We start from the raw sequence: 27,985 nt of genomic DNA on the forward strand, positions 1-27,985 counted from the left end.
GGTGCTCCTGGCACCCTCAGCCACGGAGAACAGGTCCTGCCTTGTGGACAGGAGTTGCCAAGGGCAGCGGGAAGGTGGCCACTTGGCAGGAAGTCCAGGGACCACAGCTGAACGTTTCCACTTTATTGTCTGTAAACTCTTCTTTGGTAAACAAGACAAGGGACCCAAAGAGCAAAGGAGCACACCAAGGGAAGACACCAAGGCAGGGGCAGTGCCCCCACAGATGGGCACTCCGGGGAGACGGCTATACCGTTAGCACGGTGGCGGATGGAACCCGGGAGTCTGGGGTGGCTGGTGGCCTGGGGGGAGGCAGAGGGGAGCGAGAGGGAGAAGTCCACTCTGTTGGACATAGAAGCCTAAATCTGACAGTGAAGGAGCCCATGCATCACAGCGGAGAGAATTAGGGGAACTCCACCCACGCCCCCGCCTTCCTCCCACGCAGCCGGTGATGCACTTGGGGCAGAGAAGTCGGCTCAGCGAGAGCTGGGCTGGGCGGGGACCTGCAAGAGGCCACCCGCAGCCCATGCCCCATCCGTCTCTCCTCTCCTGCAGGCTGCAGGGGCAGGTGGAGGGGTGCTCGGGATCTCTGGGTCTGGGTAGAAGTGTCAGAGCAGCAGGGGAGGGGCGGGGGAGGTGCAGCCGCAGCCCCTGTCGCCCCTTTACACGGGTGGCTCGCTGCAGAGCACAATCTCCAGGTCCTTCCGGTACAGCTTTCCGGCCTCGGCCAAGGACATGACGCTCTTCCGGTAGTTGGTGAGCTGCTGGATGCTCATCTCCTAGGAGACACAGCCAGAGGGTGAGCGCGGGCTCAGGGGACGACCCCGACCAAACGATGCCCCCGTACATGCCAGTACACCTGTGCGAAGCTCTCTGTCACCTGATTGATGCCAGCGCACCTGGCGTGGCGGGGGCTATGGAGTCGGACCGACCCGGGTTAAGCCCTCTCGCTTACTTGGCTGCATTGCTTTGGGGAAAGGAATCACCCTTTCTGAGACTTGGCTGCCTCATCTGTAAAATGGGTACGCTAGTAGAACTTGCCTCACCCAGCTGTTAGGATTAGCTGAAGGCACAGCACCTGAGGCATGGCAAGCCCTGCGCACCATGGTAGCCGTGGTGATGACATCATTATCTGTGCACGGTCTGGCTGTACTTTTCCATCTCACCGGGCTTCCACGCACTCAGAGCCGACCTGGGTCCCTGCAGGTGATGGCAAGAAGGCCAGGCAGAGTCCCCTGCTCCTGCCTTCAGACCTCCTGACCACACTCCCCAAGCTTCCCCACTGAAACCAGGAACTCTAAATCCTGCCTCCTCCAGCAACGACACTCGCCAGCCTACTTCTTGTTCACTGGTTTCTTTCTTTCTTTTTTTTATTTATTTGACAGGCAGAGTTAGACAGTGAGAGAGAGACAGAAAGGTCTTCCCTCCACTGGTTCACTCCCCAAATGGCCGCTACGGCTGGTGCTGCACCGATCCAAAGCCAGGAGCCAGGTGCTTCTTCCTGGTCTCCCACGCGGGTGCAGGGCCCAAGCACTTGGGCCATCCTCCATTGCTCTCCCAGGCCACAGCAGAGAGCTGGACTGGAAGAGGAGTAGCTGGGACTAGAACCCAGCACCCATATGGGATGCCGGCGCCGCAAGATTAACCAAGTGAGCCATGATGCCAGCCCCCGTCTTGTTCACTGATTTCATGCAATCTTCAGGGGCCCCTAAGGCAGGGCACCCATGAACTTGTGCCCACAGTCTCAGGGAGAGGGAGGCCAGTGTTACAGAGGATGCCGCCTCCCGCTGCGCCTTGGCGTGGATGCACGCCGGGCGGTTCCTGTGTGGATACAAACAGCCTGTGGGGCTGAGACGCAGCGGGGCCAGCACAGGCGTGAAGATCTGAGCGTCTGTCTTTTCCTTCTCTTCCCTGCCCCCTCTGCCTCTGCTGCCTTCCTCCTCCTCCTCCTCTTCCTCCTCCATTCTACTACTATTTATTTTCTTGCAGAGAAAATGCTGGACCGGTACTTTTTTAAAAAACACTTCCCCTCCCAGGCTTATGGGTCATTATTCCATGACACAAATGAGAAAACTGAAGCTTAAAAACTAAGAAATTCAAGGGTTGGCCCAACTCAGTGGCATAACTCTGCTCAGTCTCCCGTGGCCTGGAGTCCATCTGATCGCCTACCTGGTCACCTGTCCCCAGGCCCCTCTTGCTCAGTGATGGTCAGTCTTGATTTAGGACATCCGCTCTGGTGAGCAATGCCTGATTTTGTGCCACTACCTGGCCCAAGGATGCTTCGCAGCCACAGCGAGCTTTGGGGGACATCTTCCCCGATGGTGGGAAGTCCCCTAGAAGCATCAGCTAATTCTCAACATGGGGGTGCGCCCGAGCCATCTGCTACCCAATTAGAATTCAAGGAAGGGACCCCAGAGCTCATCTTGGAGCTTAACACGCCCACTGTGAAATGTGGCTGCAGGAGAGTGAACAGTGCGGAAAGAGGGGCTGCTTCCTCTCTCTGTCTAGAAGGTTCACTTGAACCCGGGGAGGGCTTTGGTGAGCGGCCATGGCCTCAGGCGCGCTGAGAAATGTGGAAGCTCAGTCCCGTCGGCCTGTCTCTGCAGGAGCCTCGAACTTCACCGCAGTCCATGGAAGCATCAAAAAGGAACAGGTCTCTGCTCGAGGGTTCCCAGCTCAGGCACTGCTGTGTCGTCAAGCCTCTCTCTCCCCCTTCTCTCAGAACCCAGGTACCCAGTCCGGAGCTTGGCACAGGTGGAAGGCTCACAGGTGAACAGCTTTATTTATTTCTTAAAGATCTATTCATTTATCCGAAAGTCAGAGCCACAGAGAGGCAGAGGCAGGCAGAGACAGGTCTTCCATCTGCTGGTTCACTCTCCAAATGGCCACAATGGCCAGAGCTGAGCTGATCCAAAGCCAAGAGCCAGGAGCTTCTTCCAGGACCCCCATGAGCATGCAGGGGCCCAGGAACCTGGGGCACCCTCCACTGCTTTCCCAGGCCATAGCAGAGAGCTGGATTGGCAGTGGAACAGCTGGGTCTCGAACCAGCGCCCATATGGGATGCCAGCATGGCAGGTGGTGGCTTTACCTGCTTCGCCACAGCGCCGGCCCCAAACAGCTTTATTGATATCCTCGTTCTGGAACCCTCAGAATTGCTTCTGAACCCCAACTCCTGCATCTTTAACGTTTTCACATCTGGAGCCTGCCTGTGCAGCCACATGCCGATGTCCTTTGTGTTAATCAAGAAAGGGATTAACAAGTTCATGAGCAGGAACTCCAGGTCCCTCTGAGATTTAAGCCAGGCCTTCAGGGTTTGTCAACCTCAGGGGCAAGCCAGGGCCTTGTGAAGACTAATTACGCTTCATCAATCCAATTGCAGTTAAGGATATTTTTCATGATGGTGGCCGACATTCCTGGGACACATAGAGGGTGCATAAGTAGTTTTCTTCTAGAATTTGGCGCCAGGAAAAACATTTGCTGCATTCAAACACCTGGGAGCACTTCCTTCTTCCTGCAAAGTGTTTGCTTCTTTACGGCTTATTTTCTGCCTCTTTCAGAAGAGCAATTGCAGGTAACATTAAAAAATAAATGTGGGCTGAAGTGCATGAGGGATGATATGCAGGACAGAGATAAAGAGGTCAGGAGACACTTGGAAAGGGAGACAGATAGACTTAGAGGCCGCAGTGAATTTTCTCCTGGAATTGAGCATTAAATTTAGCTCTTGCTTGGCAGCCAAGGCAGGCAGACAACTCAAGGAATTATAGAGCTTTCATCCTCTAATTAAAGAAAGCAGCAAAGCCATTTGCTCGGTGAAAGACAAGTTCCAGAGGCGCAGACAGACAGCTGCAAACTTGGTCTCCTGCTTGCTGTCCCAGCCGACCCCTCCCAGCCAGCGCACCTGGCTGAGCCCAATGGAGGGTCCCTGGGGTGTTCCCCAGAGCCAAGCCCCTGGCAAAACAATGGCATTCACTCCCTGCAAGCCAGCAGGGGCTCCTCTTAGCCCCTTCCCCAACTTCCGCAGATTCCGCACGGATGGATTCTGAGCAGAATCCCTGTCCCCTCGCTCCTAACTCGGTCCCCGTGTAGACGATCTTTGTGATGTCGGCGGCCACGTGGCTGACACTTCCATGAGTCAGGCTGGGTCAAAACCCGCCTTTGCCCCACTGCTGCCCAGCAGATGGACGCGATGCATGTGTCCACAGGTGAGGGCTGGGTAAAGGAAGCATGGTCGATGGGCACAAGGCAGAGTGAGCCAGCTCCAAAGGGAAGGGCACCTTCAGGACAGGGTGCCAAGTGACGCCAGCCAGTCGCCAAAGGATCACGGGATTTCCCCACCCATGAGACGCCCAGAGCAGTCCCAGTTAGAGGCAGAAAGTGGAGCAGTTGCCAGGAGGGCGGTAGGGGCGAGAGGGGAGTTGGTGTCTCGTGGGGTTTTGCAACATGAAGACGTCTGGGGGTACAGGGCGTGATGCTTACACGGCACTCGGAGCGTACGTAATGCCACTGAGTTGTGCAGTTAAAAATGAGTAAGAAGCTACAGTTTGTGTGAAATATATTTCAACAAAATTCAACACAAAAAGAATACTCACTCAATGGACCCGAGCCAGGAAGCAAAACCGAATGCCAAACCAAAGCGAATCACCCCACCACGGCCTTGTTACGGTGGCTCAGAGGGAGCAACATGCAGCGAGGCCCTGCCCTCCGCCGCCCTGGAGGAGCCCTCCCATCCCCCAGACATGGCCCCCGCCCTCACCTTCTTGTTTTTCTCGTACAGATCCTTCAGGAGGGCGTCCAGCTCGTTCTCATCAATGTAGCCACTGCCGTCCTGGCGAGGGGCGGAGAGTCTGCTCAGAGCCCCGCGACAGGCCGGGCCACCCAGACCTGGCCTCGCGCTTCCCTCCACCCTCTCAGGGACGCAGGGACTCGCCTTCCTGCCGCTCTCAGAAGGTGTCTGGACCCTATAAGGACACAGCAACTCCGCGCTTCTCTCTCTACCTGGTAGGCAGTGCACGCCATGCACAGCCTTTCCCTGAGGTATTTAAATTTGCACTGAAGATGCAAACGGGGTTCCAGAAGCAGCTGGTTAGCTCCCTGAGTGTGTGTGTGTGTGTGTGTGTATGTGTGTGTGTGGGGGGGCTAACGTTCACTTCAACCCTTAGCGGAGCATTAGAGTCGCGAGGGTGGGGGAAGGCTCGGGTGAGCAAGGAGTCCTATCTCATGTCACCATCAGTGTCCCAGGCCAAAGCTGGCTCTAGTGTAGAATTATGATCTGACACCGGAACAGCACCCAGTGTCACCTGTCTTTGGGTCCCGATGATGTAATCACACCTTAGCTGAGAGCACAGCTCTCTTCCACTATTCTCTGCTGCACTTATGTTTTTTTCTTTTGGATTTTATTTAATTGAGAGGCAGAGAGAGAGAAACTTCAATCTGCTGGTTCACTCCCCAAATGCTCGCAACTGTTAGGGCTGGGCCACAGCCAAAGCTGGGAGCTGGAAACTCAATGCAGGTCTGTCCCGTGGGTAGCAGGAACCCAGTCACTTGAGCCCAAATCGCTGCCTCCCAGGGTCTACCTCAGCAGGAAGCTAGAATCAAGAGCCGGAGGCCAGTATCAACCCCAAGGACTGCGGGTGTGGGACGTGAGCATCTTAACTGGTGTCTCAATGACGGAGCCAAACAGCCGCCCCTCTGGCCTCGCTTTTGAGAAGCTGGGACCCTGGGCTGCACAGGCACAGACTGAGAACGATGTCTGTCTTCTCAGGCAGCCGAGGGTGCTGCAGAAGCACTCGGGCCACGCAGCCCCTCGGCAAAGCCCACTTCCCACTGTGGGTGCAGCCGAGCCATTCTGCCCGGGCTCCCCGGGGCGGGGACGGGGTCTCGGTCTTCTCCATCCCACACTGTGCTCCCTCTCACCTTGTCATAAAAGGTGAAGATCGCGTTGAACTCCTCCGAGGTCAGCTTCATGCCCTGTACCGGAGGAAGCCAAGGTTCCGAGTGTGGGAGTGGGTGCGTGCCGGGGGGGAGGGGGCACGGGGAAGAAGGGAGGAGGGTGGCAGCTGAGGCTCACAGAGGCGAGGGAAGGGAGGGGTGGAGAGAGCCAGGCGGCTCTTACCTGGAACTTAAGCAGGAAGTTTTCCTGTACAGGCAAGAGTCTGGGAAGAGAACGTTAGAGCAGGGGTCAGGAGCAGAGCACGGGCAAGGAGCCCTGCGGACCGCGGTGTCCGCGCCTGGCCTGGGGAAGTGACCTCTGGAGTGACCGGACAGTGCAGGGCAGAGGGGGATGGACCAAGTGGTGTTGGCGTCCCCAGTTCTATGTGGCTTTGTTGCGAGCATCCCGACACCGGGACCTGTCCCGTTCCCCGCCGACTGCTCTCAGTGCAGCGTGGGGGGGGTCTCGTCAGGAGTGGCGCTGGGCGCGAGGGCGGGCGCTTACCGGGACATCTCCGACAGGCCCAGTTTGCCATCTCCGTTCAAGTCAAACATCCGGAGCTGCAGGGAGAGGGAGCGGGGCTGGGGTTTCTTTGACCTTCCTCGTAGGGAAACATTGCCTGCCATCTTCCTTCCCCTGGCAGCCAGGGGCTCCTGTCAGCACCCCCCCGGGGGGGGTGCAGCAGAGGGTCCCCTTTGCGGGGACTGTGGTGGCTACTACGCCGCAGGCCAGCACCCAGGGCTACCTTTCTCCGGGTCTTTTTTTTTTTTTTTTTTTTCCTTTCTTGGAGCTGCAGAGGTGCAGAGGTTGCCATGGAAACAGACGCTCCCCAGTCTCCTAAGGGCTCAGGAGTCAGGTCAGTGGGAGCCTCAGAGAGCAGGTGTATGGCGGGGGGGGGGGGGGCCTGCCATTGTGTCCCTTTCTGCTGACTGCCACCACCCGGGCCTGGAGAGTCTGCCCAAGGAGCCCCGCCCAACTGGGTCCCGGCAGCACGGGGCCCACGGCCTGTACCCGCGGGGCCGAGGCGCACTCCCGCCCACTCACTATGGTGTGGGTGTATTCCTGGAGCTTGGCTTCATCATACGGCCGGTTGGCCTTCTTCAGCAGGTCAGACAGGAATCCCTAGAAGACAAAAGGCCACTCCAGGACAGGCTCGTTCGTTCAGCCCCGCAGTCACTCACTCTCCTGGTCATTCAGTCCCTGTGGTTCTGAGCTCTGCCAACGACAGGGCTCCTGTCCATCATAGCTCCCTGGCCCTGTGACCCTCATGAGTGACCGTGAAGGCCTCAGGTCACCTTTTGGTGCTATCTTCTCCCCCTCCCCGAAAACAGGTAGCAGAGCCTGGGCTGCCTTCTCAGAGTCCAGGATACGGGGCTCAGAAGTGCCTGGGGTCACTGGTTGGCCAGAGGAGTCTGGGGGTGAATGGCCCAGCCAGGAGGCCCACCTTTGGGAGCCACCTCGCAGGTGCCTGTCTTGGGCCCTGAGGTGCCAAGGGCTGTGGTTTGGGTGAGCTCTGTGGCCTTGCGATGCCACATGGCTGATTTCACACAAATCCAACAATTCAGAGCCGGCTTGAGCATTCCTAAGCAGAGCGCAAACTCACACCCCTCGTCCCAACTCTCCTTCCTCCCCAAGTTCCTACACCCACTGCCAGCTCTGGCCTCGGGCTCCTTCTCAGCGCCCGCCATACCCTTCCCAAGGCCCATCCTACCTTGAGCTCGTTGGCTTCGATGTAGCCGCTTCTGTCCGTGTCGTATTTCCGCCAAGCCTGCAATGGGAAATGTCACATCAACACCTACACAGCTCCCCGCCCTGCCTGTGGATTGACACCCCGGATCTTGGTATTTAGAATGCTATAGTGGGTGGGGTCACAGAGGTGGGGTAGCCCAGTCCCTTCAAAGTCCCAGAGGAGGAAATTAGGGCCAATGTCTTGGTCAAGGTCGTACAGAGAAGGAGAAAAACTGCTTGGACAGGAGTCCCTACCCTAACTTGGTACAGGCCTAGGTCTTTCTTCGGATAATCTTTAACCAGGGTTGATGCTTCTTCCTATGGCGTTAGCCAGGCAGCTTCCACCAGGGCTAGCACGAGGGGCTGATGGATTTGACTTTTGCTACTGCTCTGGAATCTTCTCAGACTCTCGCTGGGGGCAGGGAAGAGCCCTCTGGAAGGGGCAGGAAGAGGCTGTGGGAATGCTTCAGCATGCTGCCCACTCCAGGAGGTATATGGCGCCACGTCGAATGACGAAGCAGAACTGGAAGTGTACGCGGCTCTTTGTAGACGACCCCAAAGCCACTCCCCTACTTTCCCGATTTTAAAAGCACCGCCATCTTGTTTTTTTGGAAATCACCCATCTCCCACTCTCAGACCACGTGGTTCCAGGGCGACTGGCCCCATCTCGAGAAGTAGACTTACGACCCAAGCCTGGGAGACACAGGAACACGCCTCCCTGGGTCCCACCTACAGTGGTTCTGGGCTCTGATCTGAGTCCCGGTTGTTTGGTGCTTGTGTTGGATTCCTGGGAGGAGCCGGGGCACAGCCTGCTGACCACAGCACCTGGGGTCTGTATCTCTTTGATGGAGAGAGAGAGTTTAAGCAGGGACGTGGGTCTGACCACCACCTTCCCCTCTGTTCTGGCCATCTGGGCAGGGGCAGGCACTGCTACATATGCCAAGGAAGGAAAAATAGTAGCCGTGGGTTTAAGATGTCCATAAATCCTCCACCTCCTTTCCCCTTGCTGGAACACAGGCTGAACTTAGTAACTCTCTTCTCCCGCGCGCAGTGTGGCAGATAGGCCGCTGGGTGGCTTCTGACACTAGGCCATAAAAGGTTCTGAGACTTCCTTCTCGTTTTGTCTTGGATCACTCGCTCCGCAGGAAGCTGGCTGCCACGGTGCAGGGATACTGAAGCAGCCCCGTGGGAAGGCCCACGTAGTAACCGACCGCACCTTCCTGCCGACAAGTGCGCCATCTTGGAAACATGTCCTCTATCCCCATTGGGACCTTCAAATGACAGTAGCCAAGCTGGCATCTTGACCATGACCTCACGAGAGGCCCTGAGCCGGAACCACCCACCTAAGCTATTTTCAGATTCCCGAGCACAGCCAGTGTGAGATAATAAATGTCTACTGCTTTGGGCTGCTCAATTTTGGGGGTAATTTCTTATACTGCCAGACCTACAGTAACCAATGGAAGGATGCTTCAGATAATTCATGGGAAACAGAATTAAAAGATACGTTTGGTGCAAACGGTTTTTTTTTTTTTAAATCGTGCATAGTTTTTTCTTTAATATCCATTTTCATGAATTTTTGGAATAGCCCTCATATGCACGGATTTCAGAATGTTTTGCATGCAATGATAAGCTCATTTTTACTCCCATTTTTCATGAGTATTTTGGAATCCTTTGGTGCCCCAAACCAGCAGTGCATGGCTTTTCCGACCTCTACACCGCATCTCCACCCCATGCGCCCTTTCTTGCCAGGACGGCTGGAGTTCACGGGTATTTCAGGGTCTTCGCAGCAGCACATGAGGCTGTGGAACTGCCATGCCTCATCAGCGCCAGGGCTCAGGATTTCCTGTGTCCAGATTTTTTTTGTTTTCCCCTAAGTTCTGAGCAAATCCCTGTAAGGGAGTAGACTTACACCACAATTTGGGTAGACGGTATTTGATTACAAGCATGCTTTTCTCTGAAGAGAAAATGCCTTGGGATCCATCAAAATCTTCCTTCCAGGGACAGGCGCTTGGTGCAGAGGTTAGGGTACCACTCGGGGTGCACGCACCTCATGTCGGGCTGCCTGGGTTCGAGTCCTGGCTCTGCTCCCAATTCCAGGTTCCTGCTGACGCACACCCCGGGAGACAGCAGGTGATGGCTCAAGTAGTTGAAGCCCCCCTCGGGTCACACAGGAGACCCAGACTGGCTTCCTGGCTCCTGGTGTCAGCCTGGCCCAGTTGGTGCTGTTGTGGGCATTTGGAGAGTGAACTTGCAGATGGGAGAGCTCTCTCTCCCTGTCTGCCTGTTTCTCTGTCTCTCTGCCTTTCAAGTGAATGAATGAATGAATGAATGAAATAGTCCTTCCTGTGCCCAGAAAGCTTCCCTTGAACAGGCTTCCAAACATGACCGCACCAGCCACCTGCGCGTACTTAGCGCATTGAGCTCTTCTAGGTTGAGCCTGGGCTGAGAAAAGATACAGAAGAACCCCAGGAGCGTGAAAGGGGGACAGGGGGACCCCAGTCCTCACACAGCACAGCAGCCAGAGGCTGCTTCCCCAGCGACCAGGCCGGCGGCTCTGAGTCCCCCCTGCCTAGGCCCGCCCCATGCGGATGCTGGCTCCGGGGCGCCCCTCCAGCCCACCCTCCCGTGTGTCCCTTATTCTCCTCCCATTCAAGGAAAAAGTTCAAGAGACCCGGGCTTTATGAAATCTCGCAAAGAAATCCTGAGGCGTCCCTAAAATTAGACGTTGTGCTGAGCTGTGGGCAGGGAGCCCGTGGGAGGTTTCCTGTCTCCCGTGGCGATAACAAGGCGCGAAGGGGCGGCCCCAGCAGGGACGGCCTGTCTGCGAGGGGCCCCGGGGTGCTGGCTTTGCTGTGGAGCTGAGGCTTGGAGGGATGAAGGTGAACTAGAAGCCGGCACCGCGTCAACCACACACACACAGAGAAACCGGCAGTGGTCGTGAGAGAGAGGGACCGCGCAGGGGAGAGGAACCTGGCGCTTTGTACTCCTCCTGAAGCATTTCCATGCCCTGCGAAAGACCCTCATCCCTGCGGGACAGAGGCCGGTTTGTGGTGCTTCCTCACCAGGAAGGGAGGGGGCTGGGACCCCTGTTCTGTAGGCGCGACGCTCGCACCAGCAGTACCCGACTGCTCACCTGACCCCAGCAAGCAAGAGGCCAAGAATGGAAGCCAGAATGCCAATCGCTGGCCCGTGGAATCCTGCCCTTTCGGAAAAAAGTGGAGCAAGTCCTTTAAAGCGCCACACACTTACATCCATTTCCGCTGCTGGGGCTGTGGGGACGACTCTTCCACCCTGGGAGCTGGTTCTTTCCCACCGACCGCCTGCCCACGAGGGAACTCACGGCCAGGTGGGGTTCTGGACTCACTCTTCGGTGGCTTTGCGCAGCGGAGTGTGAGAGGAGTGTGCACGGTCGGAAACGGATCTCACCTGATGACCGGCAACCGAGCCACGTGGAAGGCCGGCCATGATTTATGAGAGCAGCAGTTGTGCGGTGGGGACCGGCTAAGGGCCGTGTGCACGGAGTGGCTCAGGTGCACAGTCCCAGAAACATGGCACGACATAGCTGGGAGCTTGGTGGACGGCAGGATTAGTAATACATTGGGTCAAACCATATGGAGTTTCCAGGTTTCTGAGTGACCTCAAAGAGTTCAATCTATTGGCTGAATATTATTCAGAAGACAGTGCGTTTAAATGTTCTATTTCACATGCGATCTCAAAGAATTTCTACTGCAAAGAAGGCAAGACCCATTTTAACGTGGGGCTACGGAGCCCAGACCACGAAGCTCAGACCTGCAAGACGCTGGAGACTGGACTCCTCACGGGCTTTCCTGGCTTGACTGATGTATTCGAAAGGCAGAGAGAGACAGACAGACGGCCAGGCAGAGACCTTCCATCCCCAAATGCACACACACACTGGTGGGGGCTGAAGCGAGGCACTCAATCCGGGTCTCTCACGTGAGTGGGGGGACTAAGGGCCTGAGCCATCACCTGCTGCCTCCCGGTGCACATTACTAATACAGGAAGCTGCACTTTGAAGCCAACTGGAACTCGAACCAGGCACTCCAGTATGGGATGTGAGCGTCCCACACAGCGACCTGATCCCTGTGCCTGCCCCTTTCTTGACTTTAGAATGGTACCCATGCCTTTTTTCCCAAGCCTGCTCCTCAGAACTCTGACTGCAGGGGACATAAGCGTCCCTGGGTGCTGGGACACCCCAGGGCCACGGTGCGTGAAGCAGGTGTCTCTGCTGCAGCATTTCTCAGAGTGTGCATCAGCGGAAACCCGCAGCAAATCCTCCAGTGGGAGATGCGTTTCCCAAATGTCCTTGACCCAAGCTTACTTGTCAGCCTCTTCCCCACACTTTAAACGTGCACCCACGTCACCCAGGGAGCTTGTTAGGATGTGCACTCTGATCTTGTGGGTCTGGGAACCCGACTCTATGGCAAGCACCCGCGGGTACTGATGCTGCCAGTCCACCCCAGAGCTCTCAGGGGCTTAGCATTTCCCGGGACCACGCCCAGACATCTGCGTGAGCCTGGCTCTGAACCCAGGAGGAGGGCGGGTCCCAGCGTGCAGCGTGCAGGCAGCCCCTGGCCTCACCTCCATAAACTCGGCGCTGGAGCCCACGTGCTGTCTGAAGCACAGCAGGAAGTTCTCTTCAGTCGGGAGGATCTGCGCCAGCTGGGGAGATAGGGAGAGCGACACCCGCGTTGCAGAGCGGACCCGCAGAGGGAAGACGCGTGCTCTGAGAAGCGCCAGTGGTCCTTACAGTAGCCAGGGACAGGGGCACCGGGCTCAACGCAGTGCTTAAGAGATGGTTCCGGTCATCTGAAATCCTACAGAATGTGAAGGGAGCTAAGGAGAGCGAGGGCCACCAGGGCTGAGGTGGCGGAGTGTGGCAGCAGGAACCTCTGGAGGGCGACAGAAAAGCTGCGTCTTGATGTGGTGGTGCCTGCGTGGTCTAAAATCCACACTCAGGGAACTCTACATGAACGCTGCTTATTGCACGTAGACTAATACCTCGGTGACCCCATTTTCAGAGATGCAAGTACGCTTGTCCAGCAGGCATTGCAGGCTGCTCAGCCCAGCTGGCCTCCCCTCCCACCTTCTCATGCTCCCGGAATCTTTGGGTCACAGGCGAATCCCGAGTAAGGCAGCTCCGTGAGCTCATCCCATTCCCCTGGCCGGTGACGGGGAGGCATGGGACCCAGTCTCGCCAATGCAACAGGAGGGAGGGACTGCTAAGGGCGCTCCTGGGAAAGAAACCTTTCGGCCACAGGACATTTGCATGTGACACCTGGGACTGCTGTGGCCACCTTGCTACCAGGCTTAGAGGGAAGGTGTTCGGGGGGCAGAGGACAGAACCAAGAGGTCTATAGAGAAATGAAGCTGGAGCCCTGGCCTCTTTGACCTGGAGCCAACCCTACTCATGGCCTTTCTCGCTAGGAGCCTCTCCTGGCTGAAGACTGGAGTCGCTGAACCACAACCCATGGGCCAATGAAGTTTTACTACAACATGCCCATGTCTGGTCATTAACTTACTGCCTCTGCCGGCTTTTCTGCTACAAGAGCGGAGCTGAATCTTTATACAAAATCTCTGATCTTTATATAATCTAATCTCTGTTGCACTGAGTTGGAGTTTTCTGAGATTTGCAGCCTGAGCATCGTAAGGTCTCCTCTTGCTGCGTCTCCCAGGCGCTCATGAGCTAGGCAGCTGTGCCACCCCTCCGAGGCTGTGAAGGTTGACTGCTCACGGCTGCCCCCTGCAGGACAACAGCAGAGCTCTCCCACTGGAATCTGGGTCAGGTTTTATGGGGATGTCTGAGCTAAGGCGGCATCCCTAGCGGTACACTTCCTGGGGGAGCTGTGGCCCAATTTATGAGCCTCCATCATCTTTCTTGACCTGATCCTGTCTCCCTTCCCACCTTCTCATGCTCCCAGAATCTTTGGGGTCACAGGCGAATCCTGAGTAAGGATTTCCTTGATCCTGGAATGCAAACTGCCCATGAGAGTGTTTGATATGATTATGTCTTCACTATCTTATGTAAGGGAGGGAGAGTGTATGCGTGTGTATGCATGTATGAATGATGTGTACTAAGGATGTATACATTGTATGTGGTACGTCTGAATGTGTAAATCACCTATGTAATCCGTGTGGTTCTATACACACACAGGCTGGGTTCATCACGCCTTTGCAGCACCCCAAGGGCACTTCAGGCTTCTGCCCCTGTCTTAGGCCACTGTCGCTTCATTTTCCTTTGGGGGACACACAGGGAAAGCGCCACCTGTCCTCGGTGGTCAGCGCAAGTGCTGGGGGCAGGGGCGTCAAGGTCCCGGGGCGGGCGACGGCACGCACGCGCCCGGGAGAAGCGCGGGGCGTGGGCCCAGCCAGCCGCACAGCGCTCACCTCTGCCATCTCGATCTTGCCGTCCGCGTTCTTGTCGTACTTGTGCATGAACTCCTTCATCTTCTCCCCGAAGCTGTCGCTCTTGGACATCTGTGGGAAGGCGGAGGGGGCACGGCTTGCTGCTGCCTGGCACGCGGAGCACGGAGCTCCTCCCACCTCCAGGCCATGGCCCGTCCATCCGGGCCAGCTCTGCCTCTGCTTCACCGTCCGGTTGCCTTCTGGGTGGCTGGGTGCCTCCCAGGACTGGGCCAAGGAAAATTCTAGCAACGCTGAGAATCTTTTCTTAGTCTCTTTTATTACTTTGTACCTTCGCGACTGGTTTCAATTTGCCAGCACTTACCTGCTGATCGGTACATATCTATGTATGGGCAGTATACGTCCAGGGGTTTTTCACATACGTGGTCTGAAACTACGAGGCTAGTGGCCTCTCAGTTTTACATGAAGCCAGGGTGAAGTGACTTCTCTCCAGGTCACCCAGGTAGCGTGGCCCGATGGGAAACCCTGGCTCCTGCTTCCAAGGCCCCGTCCTTCCTGTCTGGGGACCTGGCCTGCACAGCTGGTGAGATCGTCATCACCAGACTTGAAAACCACCCGGTGCCGTCTGAAGGCAGCCACGACTAAGGGAGGGGTTGTAGGTTTGCCGCGCTCTGTCAGTTCATTGCACTCCACCTGGCCCGCGAGCCCAGACCCAGTTTGGGAGTCTGGGCTTTCCGTGCTTCGGGCTTTGTCGTTCTAGTAACGGGGGCTGGAGAGGGAACAGCTGCTGCGCGAACCCATGAACCCCACCCGCCTCTCCTGGGAGCTTGCACTTTCACCTCCTTCGTTTTGGGGAGCCCCTGACCCAGGAGCTCTCCAGTGCGTCTGTGACTCCTCTCCCACCGGCTCCCTAAGGAGTTGCTAATAAGCAGTAGATTGGCCGACAGACATGTGGCTGGGGAGGGTGGAGAGCTGGGCAGAGGACCTGAGGCAGCTGGAGGAAGCCAGTGGGCCTGCCCAGGGCTCCCAGAGCTGCACACAGGGACCACACAGACTCAGGTTTAGCAAATGCAGCAGTGTCAGGTTGGCCCCGGGGTGGGGGGGTGGGGGAGGCAGCATTCTGATCACAAAGTGCCTGGGGCACGCTCTGGAGTCTCCTGGAGCAGTCGCGATGGCTGTGACACCCCCATGAATGAGCCGGTCAGGACCACTGGCTCCGAGCAATCCTGTTTTCCTCTGGGTCCGTGCTGAGGATCCCAGCCTTTGTTGCTTCTCCTCTGAGAACGACTCTGCTGTCCCCCAGCCAGGCGACACTTGACAATGTCTGGAGACGCTCAAAGGAGGGTGCCAGTGGCATCCCAGGGAGAGATCTGGGGACGCTGCTGAACATCCGACAGGGCACAGGACAGCCCCCACCCTTCCCGACACTGAACTGTTTGGTCCAAGAATTGACAGATGCCCACGGAATCTGCAGGATGGTTGAGAAACTCTGGTCTGGAACAAAGGCATGCGAGACTGCCCGGCCATCCAATCTCGAGTCGTGATCCCTCGCAGCCTCCAGGGAGGCTGTGGACGTCACCAGTGGGGGGAAGATAACATTTATACCGTATATACTGTATATGCCAACACAGTCATGAAATTTTGCAGTTTGGGGGAGTTCATAACTCCTTGTACCCTTTCACGAACGCCCCTCAATCCCCGACACCCAAAGATATTGAGGCAGTGTTCTCTTAAGTGGATAGTACAATTTTTTTTGATCCATACAAATAAAATTCTAAGTGTCAAGACCAGAGATCTCAGCCCTGCAGGTGGGATGCCTTAACTTAGGACAGGCAGCGTCCATCAGGACCCCGGGGATCCCCAACAATGCAAGGGGGCGGGGCTTACCATGCCAGAGCCTTTTCTTGCCTTCTCCAGCTCTTGGAAAAAGTTCTCTAGCTCTTTACCTTCAATATAGCCGTTTCCTACAAAGGCAAACAAACAGATCAACCTTGGAGCTTGTAGTAAGACCAACAGGAGTGGGCCAGAACTTCTCCCCACTGGTCTGCAGGCAGGCTGCTGGGCCAGCCTTGTTGGAGGGCCAGGGTTTGTCCTCAGGGCATCTGCGCCATAGACACCCCAGGGGCTCATGGGAGTGTGTGCTTGGGAAATGCATTAGGCAGCTGCGGTATCCTGGGCCGGGCCAGCAGGGGTGAGAGGAAGCTGGGGGCGGGGCTCCCTGTCAGGCCGATCCAGGCAAGCACTTTATGCAGAGGTCTGATGGGAGACAAGTCATCAGTGACAAGGCTTTTCAGCAGGTCAGAGGCAGAAGTTGGGTCCCTGAGGTTCAGAAGGTGGACTGAGCTGAAGGGTCCTCCGGAACCCATGTCCACCTGGAACCTTGCAATGTGACCTGGTTTGGACATAAGGTCTTTGCAGATGATGGGTTAGGGCGGCTCCTGACTCCCGTGACTGGTGCTGTCACAAGGAGGCCCTGTGAAGACACACAGACACGGGCAGCAGGCCCCGTGATGATGGAGACAGAGACCGCAATGACACGTCCCCAAGCAAGGGATGTCCCGAGTTGCCAGCCAGCATCAGGAGCTGGGCGAGAGACACGGGCCAGATTCTCCCCCAGGGCCCCAGCAGGAACCCAGCCAGCTGACTCCTGCACTTCCCACTGCCAGCCTCCAGAGCTGGGAGAGAATAAATTTCCATCCTGTTAGGTTACCTGGTTTGTGCACTTTGTCGTGGAAGTCTTAGGAAATGAACGCAGAGGGCACAGTGATAAAAGAACGGCCGGGCGTCTGTCCTGTGGCATGGGGACACCTGAGACTTGGTTCCAGGAACTAAGGGGAGGGGGAGGCAGCCCACTGCACAGCAAGGAAGGGTGAGAGCTTTGAGGTCTGTGCTAAAACACCTCGTTCTGCTCTACTTACCCAACCGTGCGACTGTGATTTTACCCATGCATCTGCCAAATGGGTTATTATGATTAAATGGGGTTTTACACGTAAAGCCCATCACACTCCATTACGTGTGCACCACAAATGCTGATATCGCTTGGGTCCAGTGCCCAGAACCCGTGCACACGATGGGAATGAGCTTGAGGAAAAAGTGCAGCGCTCAGGACCAGATGCCAGGGTCAAAGCCTGACCCCAAGGCAGATCACACGGGGGGGTGGAGGTCTTTTCGGTTCTTACAAGGGCAGAGCTGAGTCCACGGCCAAGGTCACCGGTCTGCCCTGGACGGGGAGGTGGAAGTCACACGGGGCCACCGCGGTGCTTCCCACACTGTGCTGCACATTGGCATCCCCTGGGCGTCTCCACAGACTGTGGCTGCCCGACTCCCACCTCCAGACGTTCTGATGTGATGGGTCTGGGGTATGAACCAAGCATCACATAGAGATTTTAAAGCTCTCCAGGCGATGTCCGTGCCCCACAAACTTTGGAAACCCTAGCGTAAAGGCACGTTTCAAAACCGGTCTAAAGCGGCTGAGCAAGGTCCCCCAGATGGTCAACTTGAGCAGGAAAGGGGGATGGAGTTTTCTTCAAGGGCAAACGGAATTACAAACTTGACCAAAAAAACAAAACAAACCCACCAGAAGGGAGCATTTATCCTGGTCTCTGGGGAGTGTGGGATGCGAGGAAGGAGGGCATGGAAGATCTCCCCTCCCTCTCTCCCAGCGCCCCTGAGAAGTTACATTTCTGAAATAACCTCAGAGGAACCCTCCAGTGGAGAGGAGGCCGCCATAAATATTGAATGGAGAGAATCACATGAGATAAATTATGGATTTCCGTCTGCACAGAAAGGATGTGACTGCCACGCCGAGGGGGCGGGGCTTGAGCTCCCTTTATTCCTGGGATGGGGGGGGGGGTCATCCTTCTTCTAGGGTGTTCTGCAAAGTGGAATTTTACAGGCCACTGGGGTAGGGATGAGGGAGTGTTGGGAAGAGGGCGTCATAGTCCAGGAGGCAGCGGTCTTGCTGGGTGCTGGGGCTGGGGCAGCTTTCGCTCCCTGGCCACTCCTGCAGTGATCCGGGCATTCTCCCCGTGCTTGGGTGCCATTTCCTCTTGCCTGGGAAGGCAGTCACTCCCTTGTCCCGGAGCCTTTGTGGAGTCAGGCGGGGCATGGGAAGCGCAGATCTGCGGAGCTCTGGGTCTGTCTGCGGCTTGCAGTAGCCTGAGGCTGGGCGGGAGGTGGGGCTCAGAGCAGGCACCCCGACTCAACGAAGCAGAGGCCACCGGGCTGGGCCCTGAGCCAGCCCTGGGCAGACACCCGGGTGAGTGTGTCTGTTTCAGGAGCGGCTGAGAGGAACTCGGGGTGAGGGAGGCAGTCTTGATATGGACAGGCAAGGAGCTGGGAGACGAAGAAGCCAGAAAGATTGCCAGCAGCCTCCAAGTTCCAGCCCCGCACTGCTACTTCCGTGCCCTCCCAACATGGCAGCAGGCTGGGCACCACCACCCGCATCCTGCGCCTGCGCCTGCGCCTGCGCCTGGCTTCCCATCATGCACAGCTCCCCGTGAGGGCCACGTGTGTGCAGCAGCGCCACATGGGGGCGCCAGGACCGCCCCGGAACCCGGAAGCGGGCGGCACTTAAGCCCCGCCCAAACCCACGCCTGCACGCACGTCTGACGGCAAATCCTGTTTTCCTGATGTCTCCTCGAATTCTTTGATGCATAGAGATGAGCCTGGAATAAGCCCCGCCAGGCACCCTGCTGCCCACCACAGTATGATGTTCCTCTTATTTAGAAAAAACTTATTTATTTTACTTGCGAGGCAGAGAGAGAGAGAGAGTGCGAGCGAGCGAGCGAGCTGTCCCTCCATCACTGGTTCAACCCGCCAATGCCCCAGACCGGAGCTGGAAAAGGCGGGAACCAGGAACCCCATCCAGGTCTCCCACGTGGGTGGCAGGGACGCAGTTTCTTGAGTCGTCATGGCCACCTCTCAGGGTGCAGGAACTGGGGGCGAGCCAGGACTTGAACCCAGACACTGCTGCGGGGGCACGCGTGGCAAGCAGAGCCTTAGCCAGCACCAATTGCCTGCCTCGTGACGTGTGTCGAAGAGCAGCCTCCACTGAGCTCCGAGCGGCGCACCCCCCAGCCCCGCGGCTGTGCGGGGTCGGTTTCTTGCCCAGGCCCCAGAAGGCTCCCCAGCCCCTTCAGTTGCTGTTTCGGGAGTGGCAGAGCGACAGGCCCCTCTGGCTGGGGCACCAACACCTGCTTGTTGTTTCTTCCCCTATCAAATGGGGATTTGCGCCAGCTGCCGGGAAGGCTACAAGGGAGAAGAGTCCATGGACAGTGCTGGCCCACAGCGAGGCTCAAAGCCCACCTAGGTCTAGGCGGGTGTCTCTGCCGCTGTCCCTGCTGGGAAGGCTTTGGCCTTGGGCTGCCTGCTTCAGCTTGGGCAGGTGGTGGTGGTGGGGGGGGGGGTGCGGGCAGAGGGAGGCCACAGCAGGGCCAGCACTGAGCTATGCTCTTGAAACTACAGGAAGCAGAAAAGCCCAGAGCGGTAAAATCACCTTTTGCTTTTTTTTTTTTTTTTTTTCCTGGGACTTGGCAAGCGAAGGTATTTATTTTTGCACTGTCTTGTTCTAGAAAGGCTTGAAGATGGTTCAGCAGCTTCCTGAACCTCAGATGATCCGCCGGCGCCCAGTCGTGTCAGGTGTCTCTGCACCCCAGCGACTCCCTGACAGGCACAGCACGCTTGCCCTCGTTCCCGGCCCCAGGAAGGATCTGGGGCCTCTCTGGGTGCTGTGAGGAAGACGAGGATGACCAAGACACAGCCCTGCCTCCCAAGGGGTCACAGGCTCTCAGTCCCGCGGGCCCCAGCCCGGCAGGGAGCAGCGCCTTCCTGGTGCCAGAACAGAAGGTGAGCGACCTGCTCAGGGTCCCCCGGTGAGGCAGGCCGGAGCCGGGGCGTCCTGGCCCCAATCCAGGTCCGCTCATTCCTCCCCTCGTCCACTCAGCAATTACTGCGCACCTCTCCTGTGCAACCTAGACGGGACGGTCAGGGCAGGCCTTCCTGGGAGGCCCCAGGCACTGGGCAGACGGGAGGGGGCAGGAGCCATGCTGGCATGGAGAGGGGCCAGGGGCTGGGGCCGTGACCCGGAGAAAGGAGCCCCCAACCCACCCCCAAACCTGGCTTGAGCAGCCTGGGCAGCAGGAGGCACCCCGGCTGGCCATGTCCCCTGCACTGCTAGGAATCCCCCCCTGCTCTCTGTGCACCCCAGTAACGGGAAGAGATGTGGCTCGATGCAACAGGTCTCAACCGGAGGCAGCCGGCGTGCAGCTGAAGGCAGACGGGGAGGGGCGGGGGGGAAATGAGCACACAGGAGGGCGTTCCCACTGTGTGTGAGTGTACATGAGCGTGTGAATGTGTGTGTGAGCGTGTGAGTGTATGAGTGAATGTGTGACCGTGTGTGTGTGTGAGGTGTAAGTGTGTGTGAGTAGGGGTGTGTGTGTGAGAGAGGGGTGTGTGTGAGCATGTGTTTGTGAGAGGTGTGTATGTGAGCCTGTGAATGTGTGTGTGAGTGTATGAGTGAATGTGTGACCGTGTGTGTGTATGAGAGGTGTGTGAGCGTGTGTGTGTGAGAGGTGTGTGTATGTGTGAATGTGTGTGTGAGAGGGGTGTGTGTGAGCATGTGTTTGTGAGAGGTGCATGTGTGAGCCTGTGAATGTGTGTGTGAGCGTGTGAGTGAATGTGTGTGTGAGCATGTGAGTGAATGTGTGACCATGTGTGTGTGTGAGAGGTGTGTGTGTGTGAGCCTGTGAATGTGTGTGTGAGCGTGTGTGTGAGAGGTATTGTGTGAGCCTGTGAATGTGTGTGTGTGAGCATGTGAGTGTATGAGTGAATGTGTGACCGTGTGTGTGTGTGTGAGAGGTGTGTGTGTGAGCCTGTGAATGTGTGTGTGAGCATGTGTGTGTGAGAGGTGTATGTGTGTGTGTGTGTGAGAGGTGTGTGTGTCTTGTTGCTTTGGTTTCCCATCCGTCGCCAGGAGGCCCATGGTTGGAGGCTGGGGCAGAGGACAGGTTGGCCAGCCTCCTAGGAAGGACCTGAGCACTGGCCGGGGGACTGGGAACTGCTCTTCCTGTGACCCCCTTACAGGGGGCGGGGTGACTGGCCACCAAGCACATCCCATGCAGACAAGCATGGATAGGGATGCGGTTACCATAGTAACGTCACTCCTAACCTTATCAAACCACATCCTGTGCGTATTAGGGAGAGGGGCTGGCTGGGAGCCAGGGACCGGCATCCTTTCTTGGTCCACAGTTCCTCCCCACCACCATGCCTCCGTTTCCCCGAATTTAAAGTGAGACAACACTTCTTTCCCATGATCTGTCCCCTTGACTCAAGGATGCTCTGCCCCACGGAGGGAGGCCTGCTGCTCTCTGCTTGCCTCTCCCCAGGGTTTGCATTTGCAGCTTCTCTACGAGCTGAACAGTGAGAGGTACCTGAGCAACAGGCGCAAGGCTGCCCCCAGCTCTGTGACTGCCTGTGTGACGCCGAGCGGGCTCAACCTCCCGTGCCTCTGCTTCCGTGGCTGTGAAACGGGCAAAACTACAGATGCCCGGAACCCTCTCGGCCTCTCTTTATAGTCACAGCACCCGCAGGAAATGCTGGGAACGCACTCTGGAAGCGCACAAGCTCACGTCAGTGGGGGCGTCGTCTTTATCCTCCCGTCTCTTGAGGTCCTCTGATCCACCCCTGGGTCCAAACCTCTCCACCCAGAGTGTCCAGCACTACCGATTTTTTTGAGCATGGGTTTTAGCCCAGGTTGCGCAGTAGGATCACCCAGGGAGCCTTTGCCGGGGCCCCACGCCCGGAGCTTTGGATTTAACAGGCAGCTCGGGATGTCTTCCCAGCCCTTGGGGTGAAGCTTGCTAGCCGCCTGCCAGCAGCACACCACCAACCTCACAGTGCGTAAAAACTACCGGGATCTTAACCAAGATGAGGACTCTGAGTTGGTAGGTCTGGGGCACGGCGTGAGGGCTCGCTGTCCCAGTGTGGTCTGCGGCCAGTGGCTCCGGAATTCCCTGGGAGCTTCTTAGCAATGCAGAGTGCCAGGCCCCGCCCCCTGGGGTGGGACCCAGCACCCTGCTTTATCACACAGCCTGGTCTTCGCCACGCTGAGATCTGAGACCTGCACAGCAGCAGCACCACGTGCAAGCTCGTTGGAAATGCAGATTCTCAGGTCCTGCCCAGGACCCTGCTGAACCCCCATCCCTGGGGCCAGGGCCCCAAGCCCCGTGTTTTAGCAGCAAGTCTGAGAGCCCCTGGCCTGCCTGGGCATCCTGTCCCTTTAGTTCACCCCTCTGGGGTCACCTATGGGAGAAGCTGCGGTGTTGCCTGCTTCCTGGTTAGGCCCCACCAGGAAGCGTCCACAGGCCAGGCCACCCGGCTGTCTGGAGTTCAAGTCTATCAGGCCTCATGCTCGAGCATCCTCTAGGAGGGTCAAATTCCACCTTTGGGGCAGGAACTTGGCTTTGGCAAACTTTGCCCAATGCCAGTCCTGCCTTGCAGGGAACACACTCTTTGGGGAGAGCTGCCCATTTCCCAATTCCTCTGCCCCACCCCCACCCCCAGCTCTGCCAGGCAAACGCATGCCAGTTTCCTATGCAGCTTAGAGGGAGGTTAAAGGGGCAGGCGATGTGGCCAGGCAGCCAAAGAGGCCTGGGCTGGCACCTGCCAGGAGCACTCCTCTGTATGTCTTAGTGTTGATCTCTTTCTCTCTCTCTCTCTCTCTCTCTCTCTCTCTCTCTCTCTCTCTCTCTTTCTGTCTTTCTCTCTCTCTCTCTCTCTCTCTCTCTCTCTCTCTCTCTCTCTCACATACACACACACTCACACACACACACTCCCTCCCAGCAGCTCCTAGGAAAAAGGAATTCAGCCCACAGTGAACAGCTGCTGGATGGCGGTTTGGACACTGGGGTTTCCATCTGTGCCTCTGGGCTGCACTGCCTCTGGAGGTGGCTGGGGAGCTAGGCTGCTGCCCCTGAACCTGCGGACATCTGGCAGCCTAGTGCTGGGCTGAGACCCGGGCGTGGGGGAGGCCAGAAGGCCTGGGCAGATTGGGCGAGAGCGGGGACAGCAAAGAGCCAGCGAGGAGGGGAGAGGGCCCCCAGCGAGGCCTCTGGCGGGACTGGGTGGGGGCGGGAGGAGGGCGCATGATGCAATCGCCAGGAGGACGCCAGTCGGCGGGGCCAGCGCAGCAGAGGCCCTGTTCTTGGAGAGCCTCGTGCCCGCTCTATTAATTCTGGCTCCCTGGGTATTGTATAGATTTCCCGAGGGGTCTCCCAAGCCCTGGGAACCTCCCCAAGACTCAGCTTGCAAAAGCACTGAGGCCTGCTGTGTGTGTGTGTGTGTGTGTGTGTGTGTGTTGGGGATAAACAAGATGAGCTAGGCGGGGAAGTCGGAGCAGCTGGGCTGGTGGCTCCCTGGGCAAAGTGGGGTGCAGGGTTCATCTTGTGTGTGTGTGTCCCAGCCCTAGCTCCGGTCACAGACCCAGCCATTGCCCTTGGCTGGCACAGCTTAAGGGCCAGGGCAGGGCACTCCATACCAAAGGGCAAACCCTGGCAGCTGGGGGTGGGGGGGGGACTTAGTCCCAGGGCCACCTGAGGTGCGGCAGGGGGCTGCTCCCAGGGAGCCTGTAATGCGACATCACGCCCCGGGAGACTCCCAGTGTGCAGACCCCCAGGGAGTCACTAGCAGGGGAAGAGAGCCCTCCTCCAGCAGCTGTAATCTCGGTTCTCCGCACCAGGCCCTGCCGATGCCAACGGGCCCGGAACCAGGCATTCTTATAAACCCGGCTCACCGTATAAGCAGCCCAGCGACCCTGCATGGTAACTGTGGCAGCACGTAGGTCAACACTGAATGTAGCCCGGCCTGTCTTCCAAGGGCCCCACCGAGCGTTCCTGTGCCAGGGGCCCAGGTATCTACCAGCCTCTGGGAGGCGCTCTCGCTCCAGCTCTGCTCCCCTTCCTCCCCACCAGGCACACAACTTCAGCAGCCAGTGCTCTGGGACAGCCTGTTTGGTCCTCTCTCCCCCCACCCCCGATCTGGCCAGCGGCCCTCAGTGGAACATGGGTTTGGAGGCCACTTCCGTTAGGACCACTGGGGTCAGGAGGACAGGGAGGGGCAGACTGAGCGGAGCTCGTGGTGGTCGTTCCTGTCGCTCCTTTTCTAGAGGCTCACACAGACAAAGGGCAAGGCGTGGCCCCGTGGAAGGGCAAGGCGTGGCCCCGTGGAAGGCCTGCTGACCCCCTGACTTCCTGGGCCAGGTGCAGGTGGACAGGCCCTGGCAGAGTCGGGCGCGCTCCTGCACCAGGAGATCCACAGGGTTTTCTGGGAGCTCACAGAATGTGCACTATAACGAAGCAGCGCCTGCCTGTCCATCTTTTGTGCCCAAATCAGCGTATCTTGTAATTCGATTTTCCCAAGAACTTTCTGAAGGCCCTCCCGCATGTACTTCCACTGGGGGAGGGAGGCACCTATAAAGTTATGTTTCACATCTTGTGTTGCTGACTGCACAGGGAATACAAGCTCCCGGGAGCTTTCGCCAGTATAGGAATTAACCCAGAAAGTGCAAGAAAATCCCCCTTAGTGCTAACGCTCCGCCTCTCTCTTCCTGGCTGCGTAATATTCCATCAAAGAGAAGCCCATCTTTTGCCTGGCAAAGCACATTTCCCTGCAGATTTTCAGTATCCCAAAAGAATCCTGCGATGGACTTCTTGTTCATGTAACTTTTTAATGTCACGACTGCATGGGTGTTTCTGGGTAGGAGGAAGTCTCGGGAGCTGTGGGATCCCTACTGCTTCCTGGGAATGTCTGCTTGCCTCGCGTCCTGCACTGAGTTCCTTCCAAGGGGATAGCAAAGGCCAGGGCGGCTGCGTCCTGAGCCGCAGCATGGCCCCCCAGCAAGACAGGAAGCTGGGCAGAACCACACCGAGAGGGCGGTGTGCGCTCGGAGTGGGGCGTCCCCTCTGCTGCCTGGGTCTGGCAGAGCAAGTACCCAACATGGAAGTGGCCGGGAAGCAATGCAAGGACAGCCTCGGACATGTGAAATCATGTAGGGCCCACTCAGAGCACGGAGGTGACGGGGGAAGGAGCCCCAGGCCGCACTGTGGTCACAGGGTGGGCCCGCCTCGCCTCTTCCAGTGACAGACGGCCTGGGAACCTGTCCCAAGGCAGGCAGACTCCGTGGGGTGTGCAGGGCATTAGGAGGCCGCCTCCTGCCTCCTCCGGCTTTGCTGTGTGATCTTGCAAAAGACGTTTGCTTCTCTGAGCCCCAGGGCCCTCTCTCCAAACACCTGCTCCTGCCTTTCTCTACCACAAGGCTAATTTTGAAAATATCCTACCTCTTTGGGGAAAAGCCACAAGGACAATGGCTCTTCCTCCCGTTTCAGGGAGGGTTAGAGCCCTTCCCTCCCACCCCCTCCTGGGCTCCAGCTTTCTCCTAAGGTCCCCTTGGCTTTGTTTATTCTGAGGGTCTGAAAAGGGCAGGGAGGCGGCTCTTGCTCCCTAGTGCCTGCGACTAATTGGGTTCGGGCGCGCTCTCTCCAGGGACCTGGCAGGCCGCACAGGAGAGCTCTCCTGGGGTCCTGGCGGGGGGTGGGGGGGTAAGAGAGAGGCCCAGACAGGGCCAGGAGTGTCTCAGGTGGTGAGGTGTGGGCCACACCTGGCGCCTTTGGGGGTTCAGGAGGAGAGGGTGGGGCAAGGAGGAAGGACCGGCATGGAGGCACGAAGCCCAGCTGGGGACCCTGCAGTGGGATCCCAGGCACCTCCCTTCTGGCCCTGCCTGGTCTTTTGCCCTCCTTGCCTGCCTTCTGCTAGGTCCCGGGTCCTGCCTGGCGCTGGTGACTCACAGGGGGCAGTGAGAAGCCTCATGGACAGGGACCAAGAAACCAGCATTGATCTGCACCCTTCTTACAGGTGCGGGGTGGGGGTGGCAGGCAGGGGTGCTGCAGCTGCAGGGGTGCTGTGGGGGGGTAGCCGTGCCCCAGCCAAGCCAAGGACCCTCTTCTGCAGTTGAGAAAGACCCATCCGTCACCTCTGCGGCTGGACTGGGGGCGAGTGGGGATTTACACCTGTCGCCATGAAAGACCCCTCTTCCTGCCCACACAGGTGTCCAGAAACCCGAGTGGAGAAGTAAACACTACAGGGAGCCAGCCCCCATGAACTTGCTACATGACCTCAGGTGCGTCACTCTGTGTCTGTGCCCTCACCTGCATGGGGGGGCGGTGCTCAGGGTCTCCCAGCAGCCTCACGGCCAGGGATGAAGAAGGCGTGACTGTTCTGAGCAGTACCACGCCTGGGATAAACGTAAGGACGTGCTCGCTTGTGGAGGGCGCTATTGGTTGTCCCCAGAGCAGCGCAAAGTGGAGATGTGGAGTCCTGTGTTTAGAGCTGACTCATCTGCAAGCAGGCCCGTGGTGTAACCTTGGCCACTTGGTAACTTTCCTTGAATCGGCAAGTCTCTGGTGCGGATAAACTGGCAGGAGCATCCTCAGGGGATGTGCGTGTATCTGGAATTCTAAGAGGCTGCATTCCTTTCATAGCCCTTCCACCACAGGGGTGTCAGGGCACGGGCCAGGGACCGGAAGTACCCCCTCCCCAGCCCCATTTGGCGGATTTAACCACCCACCCCCTCCTTTGTGGGCTGGTCAGGATCCTAAACCAGGTGTCCAGATAGCTAACTCTCAACTTCAGCCACAGACATTAACCCCTGCCTGCCCACGGCACTGTGGGCACAGGGTGTCAACCTCCCAGCCAGGCCTCCCACCCAGGTGAGGGAGGGGGAGGGGGAGGAATGGAGCGCACCCTTGCTTCCCACCTCCACCCGACATCCCTGCCGCCACCCCAGGAGAAACACCTGGAGCCACCACCCTGCCCATGCATCTGAGATGCCAGAAAAAAATCAGATTTTTTTTTTTGAACGATGGAGACAATGTCTCTAGCTACGACTGAAGCTTCTAACGGGGCTGAGGGTGGGCTCCCGCTATGCCTGAGTCAGACCCCCACAGACGCCTGGATCCCAACCCTGGGAGCTGCCGCCGAAGCTCACGGGGTCTGGCCCTGGCCTTCTGGTTGACTCCATGTCAAGCCTACACACAGAGCATGGGGCCGGTCCCGGGGGGGGGGGGCACGGACGCACCTAGGATCATCACCCCCAGGGAATCCTGCCCCGCCACAGGCGCTGCCGCTGCCACTGGGGAGCCCACATGCCCATGGGGATGGGAAACGGACCCAGGAAACCCAGGAGTGCTCAAGCCCCCAGATGCCAGTCTGCGCTCCTGCCCCCAGCCTCCCGGCTTGGAGAGGCCAAGGGTCTCTCCCCTGCAGGATGCCACTAATCGGGCATTCAGCAAAAAGGGGAGGCGAGGAAAGAAACCAGTGGGCTTGCTGAGACCTGTGGCTGCAGCAGGCGAAGGCAGGAAGTTACCTTGGAGGGAAATGTGGGCAAGGCGGCCAGGGGAGGGCGCGAGGGGTGGCGGCGCTTTTCGACCCTGACCTCCTCTCCGGGAACGTTCGGACTTGCAGAGAACCAGGCTGCAAAAGCAGGTGGGTTCTGCGTCGTCGTTCGGGTCAGGGAACAAAAGTTCCTGACAGTTGAGACCAAAGCAGCCGGACACCGCCCGAACGCAAGACGCCCAGCCGCGCAGGCTCCGCGCCCAGGTAGCCCCGCGGGCCCCACACGCGTGCACCTGGCCGCCTGCAGCCAGGCCCCCGCCCCTCCGCCGCCGGTCCCCTCCCCGCGCGCCAGTGGGCGCAGAAGTTGGGCGCTCCACTGACCGTCTGCGTCAAAGTGCTTCCAGATTTCCAGGAACTGGGACGCCGTCAGCTCGGCCAGGTGCAGGTAAGGGGGCTGCTGCTGCGGGCCAGCCATGGCGAGCTGCTCGGAGACCTGGACAGAACCTCGCTCCGCTCGCGTCGGCTCGGCGCTGGCACTCGCACCGCGCTGCGCGCCACGCGGCC

General features: G+C 58.0%; 1 protein-coding gene across 1 annotated transcript; it reads right to left on the bottom strand.

The window, feature by feature from the left end:
• Positions 1 to 108: 108 nt before the first annotated feature.
• Positions 109 to 27,985, bottom strand: CALB2 (calbindin 2). The gene is made up of 11 exons (XM_002711709.6): positions 27,803 to 27,985; positions 15,923 to 15,999; positions 14,060 to 14,149; positions 12,254 to 12,334; positions 7,638 to 7,694; positions 6,971 to 7,048; positions 6,431 to 6,486; positions 6,110 to 6,149; positions 5,911 to 5,964; positions 4,751 to 4,822; positions 109 to 776 (listed from the first exon to the last, which is right to left on the bottom strand). Exons 1-11 carry the CDS (start codon positions 27,894 to 27,896, stop codon positions 660 to 662), a joined length of 816 nt encoding a protein of 271 aa, XP_002711755.1. The 5' UTR covers positions 27,897 to 27,985; the 3' UTR covers positions 109 to 659.

This window comes from Oryctolagus cuniculus, chromosome 18, assembly GCF_051225735.1.
Source record: "Oryctolagus cuniculus isolate XC-2025 breed Fujian yellow rabbit chromosome 18, ASM5122573v1, whole genome shotgun sequence".
NCBI classification, from domain to species: Eukaryota; Metazoa; Chordata; class Mammalia; order Lagomorpha; family Leporidae; genus Oryctolagus; species Oryctolagus cuniculus.

Bases quoted from the DNA above. Each gene is read 5' to 3' on its own strand.
- CALB2 (XM_002711709.6), bottom strand. From the start codon at position 27,896: ATGGCTGGCCCGCAGCAGCAGCCCCCTTACCTGCACCTGGCCGAGCTG. The intron at 12,335-14,059 runs GTGAGCGCTGTG...CTATCTCCCCAG, and splicing joins GCAAGATCGAGATGGCAGAG to CTGGCGCAGATCCTCCCGAC. The intron at 7,695-12,253 runs GTGAGGCCAGGG...TTCCCATTGCAG, and splicing joins CCAGCGCCGAGTTTATGGAG to GCTTGGCGGAAATACGACAC.